Source organism: Salvia splendens, chromosome 17, assembly GCF_004379255.2.
Source record: "Salvia splendens isolate huo1 chromosome 17, SspV2, whole genome shotgun sequence".
NCBI lineage: Eukaryota > Viridiplantae > Streptophyta > Magnoliopsida > Lamiales > Lamiaceae > Salvia > Salvia splendens.
The window spans coordinates 22,173,340-22,179,404 of NC_056048.1; the positions used below are offsets into that span (position 1 = coordinate 22,173,340).

At 39.8% G+C, this 6,065-nt stretch overlaps 1 protein-coding gene across 1 annotated transcript; it reads left to right on the top strand.

Annotated features, from left to right (window-relative positions):
• Positions 1–546: 546 nt before the first annotated feature.
• LOC121775316 (DEAD-box ATP-dependent RNA helicase 31-like) lies at positions 547–5,448 on the top strand. Its single transcript, XM_042172392.1, has 10 exons — positions 547–1,866; positions 2,348–2,454; positions 2,782–2,837; positions 3,028–3,252; positions 3,422–3,628; positions 3,695–3,781; positions 3,872–3,967; positions 4,459–4,674; positions 4,756–4,938; positions 5,020–5,448. The coding sequence occupies exons 1-10, from the start codon at positions 683–685 to the stop codon at positions 5,245–5,247; spliced, it is 2,589 nt and encodes an 862-aa protein (XP_042028326.1). The 5' UTR covers positions 547–682; the 3' UTR covers positions 5,248–5,448.
• Positions 5,449–6,065: the final 617 nt, after the last annotated feature.

The window sequence follows — 6,065 nt, forward strand, 5'->3', positions numbered from 1 at the left end:
CCAAAAACCGTGGGGGTAAAACAATGTCATTTTATTTTGATTTTTAGAAAAATATATTTACTTGCATTTAAAATATGGAGTAATAATGAAATGTATTTAATTTGTTATAATTTAAATCATATAAATTGAATAATATTGAACTGACATTAATGATTATGTTCCTTATGTTTGAATTAATACCTTCAAATTGATCATATTTTTGGTTGATTAAAAAAATTCTAAGTAATCATAAGATAATTTTTAATTTCAAAAAGACATTTGAAATGTTTATATGTATAACTTGACTAATTACTCAAGTCTGTACACATTTAATTTTCTTTTATTATGATTAACAATGTTGTTTTGTAAATTACTACTATAACTTGTTGTTGCGTTAATTTTATTTTTGTTTACAAAAAGTTAATTTAGCATTTCTTTTAATGGGTAGCGTTGCACATACTCCTATATTTCAAATTACAGTTAGGCCCAGCCCAAAAAAAACTACTACTACAAGTCATGTGTTTGTTAAACGGCATCGTTTAAGCGAATGGGCTACGCAACCGTTCGTTAAAGGCTTAAACCCTGATATCTCTTCCTTCCAGATTTGGGTGAGGCAGAGCTTAAACCCTATCTCTCTCCATTTCCCCTGAAACCGCTTTCGAATTCCCATCACACCCTTCTCGCTGACACGTATTTTCATATCATGGCTTCCAGAATTGCCCCATTTCACCCAATTTTGAGACCCATTTTGTGCGATGTTTTCCCTCACAAGCTGCATTATCAATTTCTCATGCCCTCAAATTTGCAGAGGAGATTGCTGTTAGCCTCGGTTCAAGAAATTAGGCCGGTCCCACTCGGTAATATCAGATTCTTGACTCGTTCGTCCCGGGAGAGGATGAGTTCGGGCATGGGCCAGGGTTCGCGAGCATCGGCCTCCAGGGGTTTGATTGAGGATGAGGCTGATCTGAGTGACTGGGTTAGTGATCTCAATTCGAGCTCATTCAGGAAAACTCGGGTGTATAGTGATAGTGAGGATGATGGTGGAAGAGGTGGGGATGGGAGGAGAAGACGAGATGGAGGATTTGATAAAGATTCTGACTTTAGTGGTAGACGAGGCGGTGGTGGGCGTGGAGGGCGACTTTCTGGTGGTAGGGGTGGTGGGAGAGGCGGGGAACGTGATTCAGGTAGATTTAGCAGGGGTGGTGGTAGTTCGTTTGGAGGGAGAGGTGGGGGGCGTGATTCGGGTAGATTTAGTAGGGGTGGTGGTAGTTCGTTTGGTGGGAGAGGTGAGGAGCGCGAATTTAGTAGGGGCGGTGGTAGCTCGTATGGTGGGAGAGGTGAGGGGCGTGAAGCTAGTAAATTTACCAGGGGTGGTGGTAGTTCGTATGGGGGCAGAGGTGGGGGGCGTGATTATGGTAAATTTAGTAGGGGTGGAAGATTTGGGGGTATCTCGGATGAGAGGAGAGAGCGTAACAATGACTATGTGAGCAGGGGGGGTGGAGAGTGGAAAGAGAAGAGACAGAGTGAGAGAGGTTCGGGAATGACATATGGAAATAGAGGAGGAAGAAGTGGGGATCGAGGTGGTTTGGCGACGAAAGGAGGTGGAAGAGGGATGGAAAGAAGAGGGTTTGTTGTTACAGATGACGAGGACGAGGATGTGGATGAGGATGAGTATGATAATGAGGAGGAGGAGGAGGAAAATGATAAGGGGTATACAAGTTTTAAGGATTTACTTAACAGTGATGAAGCGGATGAAGACGATGATGATGAAGATGAAGATGAAGGGAGAGATGACGAAGAAGTGGAAGTGGTGAGAGCCAAGCTTGAGAAAGGGAGCTCTGCTAGAAGCTCACCCCAAAGTAGCGATTCCTACCTTAGTGAAAGCAGGTGAATTTTATATCCTTCCTGTTGTACATACACAATTGTTTTGTCAGATGATCGTTTTCGAATGGGAACACAGTAATTGGATGTAAATAAACATATAGTGCAGTGTCTGTATAATTTATAACTGTAGCGTTGTCGTTTTAATGTATACTGATCATGGATCAAATAAAAAAAATGTTGTCAGTGTGGTCTAAGTAAAATTGTGTTAACAGTGATTCATTTTATAGAGATCCCACTAACTTAGTTGCTTATTGTTTGGCATTTGGAAATGTACTACCCCATACATGGTAATGGGTATTGGTTGAGAAGAATATCAGCTGGGAGGTTAAAATACAGCATCATTGAATAGTGAAATATCGGTTTCTTAAAATAGTTAGCAAAAGAATATTGCCTACGATTGAAGGGCCTAAGCATTATCTTTATCACTTTTTATGTGGTGTGTGTGTGTGTTCTTTTAATAGTTTTGAATGGGTATGCTCCACAGGTTCGATCAATGTCCCATCTCACCTTTATCACTTAAAGGAATCAAAGATGCTGGTTATGAAAGGATGACTATGGTGCAAGATGCAACTCTTCCTATCATTTTGAAAGGTTGATAAAGCTTTAGAAGTTACTTTGTTGTGATTCTGACATGTGCCGGAAGTACCCACAAACTCAAACTAGTGGTCTTTATGCTTTGCCAGCAGTCATCTCATGCTTTATGTGATTCTTCATTTATGAAAATTCTGGTTTTAACTTTTAATAGTATGTTTTTAAGTACATTTAGGGATTGTAATTTTAATAGGTATAGTCGCACACTTATATTGCAGATATATGAGAACATACATAAGCAAACTATGTAGTTCCAGGGTCTGACCAATCCATCATACTATTGTTTTTGTATGTTTTTGTTGCAAATCTCTAATGATCTGTTTCCAGGTAAGGATGTCCTCGCCAAGGCAAGAACTGGCACAGGGAAAACTGTTGCTTTTCTGGTAAATGGTTTTGGCTTATCATTACAGTTTCTCTATTATGATTGTAATTTTAATAAATGAATAATCCGCATTTTCACCAGTAAATTATGAAGTTCAGTATAAGGTTATCGAATTAAATTTTATGTCATTTTATAATGCTGGTAGATAATGATGAAAATTTCCAATGCTTACGATTGCTGTGTCAATTCAGCTTCCTGCAATTGAAATCATAGCTAAATTACCTCCTGCTGATCGCGATCAAAAAAGATCCCCGATACACGTGCTAGTTATATGCCCAACAAGAGAACTTGCTACTCAGGCTGCTGCCGAGGCCAACAAATTGTTGAAGTATCATTCCTCTATCGGTGTTCAAGTTGTCATAGGAGGTACCCGGTTAGCTATGGAGCAAAAAAAGATGCAAGCCAATGCATGCCAGGTAATTTCTCTATGTTACTGTGTGTGCTATCCTTTGGTTTAGTTATTACTGTTTTAATTCTATACGAGCCTGATTGTCCTCAGTTGGTCATATAATACCTAAGAGCTTGTAAGGCTCTATCAGATCTGGCTATGTCTGGCTCAATCATCTGTTCTGTTTGAAAATGCAGATACTTGTGGCAACACCTGGAAGGCTTAGGGACCATGTAGAGAATACAGCTGGATTTGCGACTCGACTGATGGGAGTTAAAGTCTTGGTCCTTGACGAAGCTGATCATTTACTAGATATGGGATTCCGGAAAGAGATAGAGAAAATAATAGCTGCTGTCCCACAACAACGACAGACACTTCTATTTTCTGCAACAATTCCACAAGAGGTAATATTTGTCTTTGATCATGTGGTACCTTGTGAATTGGTGAGCTTCTGAACTTATAGCATGCAGGTTCGTCAAATTTGCCATGTTGCCCTAAAACGAGATCATGAATACATAAACACAGTAGAAGAAGGAAGTGAAGATACACATGCGCAGGTTTGTTGGAGCGAGCTATTCTTCTCAGTGCTATATCTAATGTTTCCTAAATCAGAGTCATGATGATTTGTAGCATTCCAACCTTTTCAGGTCAGGCAGACACACCTAGTCGCGCCTTTGGACAAACACTTTTCGCTTCTTTACACTATGCTGAAAGAGCATATTGCAGATGATGTTAACTACAAGGTATCCATATCTACGAACTCTGTAGTATTCTCCTTAATCATCCTCACTCTGTGATTTAGGTATTCTTCAAATCACATTATGAATTAGAATAGCGAGCCTAGATATGGAGTGCAGTGTATTCTCTATGAGGAATTAAGGCATGTTTGTTAGGGGGAGTAAGGTCTTGAAGTTCTTTGAAGAGTCCATCGTGAAATAAATAAAAATCACTTTGATGTCAAATGAAATAACTCTAGAATTCTTATGAGACGGAGATCTCCAACAATTCTTAGCATCTATTTGTATCTCCATGATTGGAATGTTCATTATACAAAAAAGTGACTGGTTAAGACAGTTTTGAGTTGTGTAATCTATGTCATCTATTATGATTTATCACTTCAAGAGAGAGCTAGTCGAGATGTATTCTTAGAAGATTAATAACACTTTTTGTAATTCATTACGAAATCCGTGGAAAATATTTGCTTATGTGATCCAGCCTTTTTTTTGTGTAACAGGTCCTTGTTTTTTGCACCACTGCAATGATGACAAAGCTCGTTGCTGAGCTTCTCAACGAGCTTAACTTGAATGTCAGAGAGATACATTCTCGAAAACCACAAAGTTACAGGACGAGAGTCTCGGATGAGTTTAGGAAGTCGACCGGTCTAATTCTCGTCACGTCTGACGTGTCTGCGCGTGGTGTTGATTATCCTGATGTCACCCTCGTTGTACAGGTTATTCATTACTCGATCCTGTTACTTTGGTTTTAAATTCCTCGCTGTACAGTTGACTGAATTGTCATTTTTTTTGTTTAGATCGGTGTTCCAGCAGATAAACAGCAGTATATCCACCGATTGGGTCGAACCGGCCGAAAAGGAAAAGAAGGGGAAGGTGTGCTGTTGTTGGCACCTTGGGAAGAGTTCTTCTTGAACACTATCAAAGACTTACCAATATCAAAGGCATCTGAACCATTGGTCGATCCAGATACTACGAAAAGGGTAATAAGTAAAACATTCATAACTATAGATAGAATTATTTCTTTTTCATTCTTTATTCTTAGTTTTGGTGTCGTGTGGTAGGTCGAACGTGCTTTGTGCCAAGTCGAGATGAAGAGCAAAGAATCAGCATACCAGGCGTGGCTCGGGTACTACAACTCCAACAAAAGTGTTGGTCGAGACAAATATAAGCTCGTGGAGCTTGCAAATGAGTTCAGCAGGAGCATGTGCCTGGACAACCCCCCGGCCATTCCGAAGCTAGTCCTCGGGAAGATGGGTTTGAAGAACATCCCTGGATTGAGATCGAAGTAGATAGTGAAAGACAGATTTTCATTTTACATTAGTTTTATGTGAGGAGACTGACCACCGTTAGCCTAAATTTTTGTGGCAGAACTTCGGTAATGGTTGTAAATTCAATCTAAGCGGAGAAATTTGTAGGCCATTTCTTTGTAGAGAAATATTTCTAATGCTTATGCTTTTGCAGAAATGTAAACGAAGATAATTTGATGGAAATCTAGCCTCATATTACACGTTCCCGCAATTACTGTCATTGAGTTGATAACTCATCAATCTACAACATACTAACAGCTTCATCTCACCTTAAATCCCAAAAATCACAGCTAATACTTTGTTATAAAATGCCTATAAGCCACCAATCATAGTTCACAAAATTACACCCCTCATATCTAAACAACTCTAACCATAAAACACTTTAACAAAAATAAATAACTAAGCAACAACCCAACTAAGTGAAGCCCACTTGAATTTTATAACACAATATGCTTCAAATGACATATTTCTATTGCTGGAGGTTTATGTGAATAATAATTTGCTGAATTTGCACAAAAATGAAGAAAACTATTAAGATGAGCAGAAAAGTAGGTTGTGCATCCACACAACTTTTGTCGGATGCTTGATGGTTCAATAAATACGGTTAACAGGCATCTAACAAAAGTATGTAGTAAATGCAACTACTTTTTGGCTCCTCTTAGACCATCCACAATAGGCGCCCAGCGACCGCCCAGCCGAGCGCCGGCGCTGGGCGGTTCGCTGGGCGGTCTATTGCAGCCTCCCAGCGGCTGAGTGGAGAGAGAAACCGCGCAGCGCTGGGCGGTTATGTGGCGCTGGGC

Excerpts from the sequence above, each read along its gene's own strand:
- LOC121775316 (XM_042172392.1), top strand. The coding sequence starts at position 683 with ATGGCTTCCAGAATTGCCCCATTTCACCCAATTTTGAGACCCATTTTG. Across the intron at positions 2,455-2,781 it reads TCTTCCTATCATTTTGAAAG|GTAAGGATGTCCTCGCCAAG; the intron begins GTTGATAAAGCT and ends ATCTGTTTCCAG. Across the intron at positions 4,939-5,019 it reads ATCCAGATACTACGAAAAGG|GTCGAACGTGCTTTGTGCCA; the intron begins GTAATAAGTAAA and ends GTCGTGTGGTAG.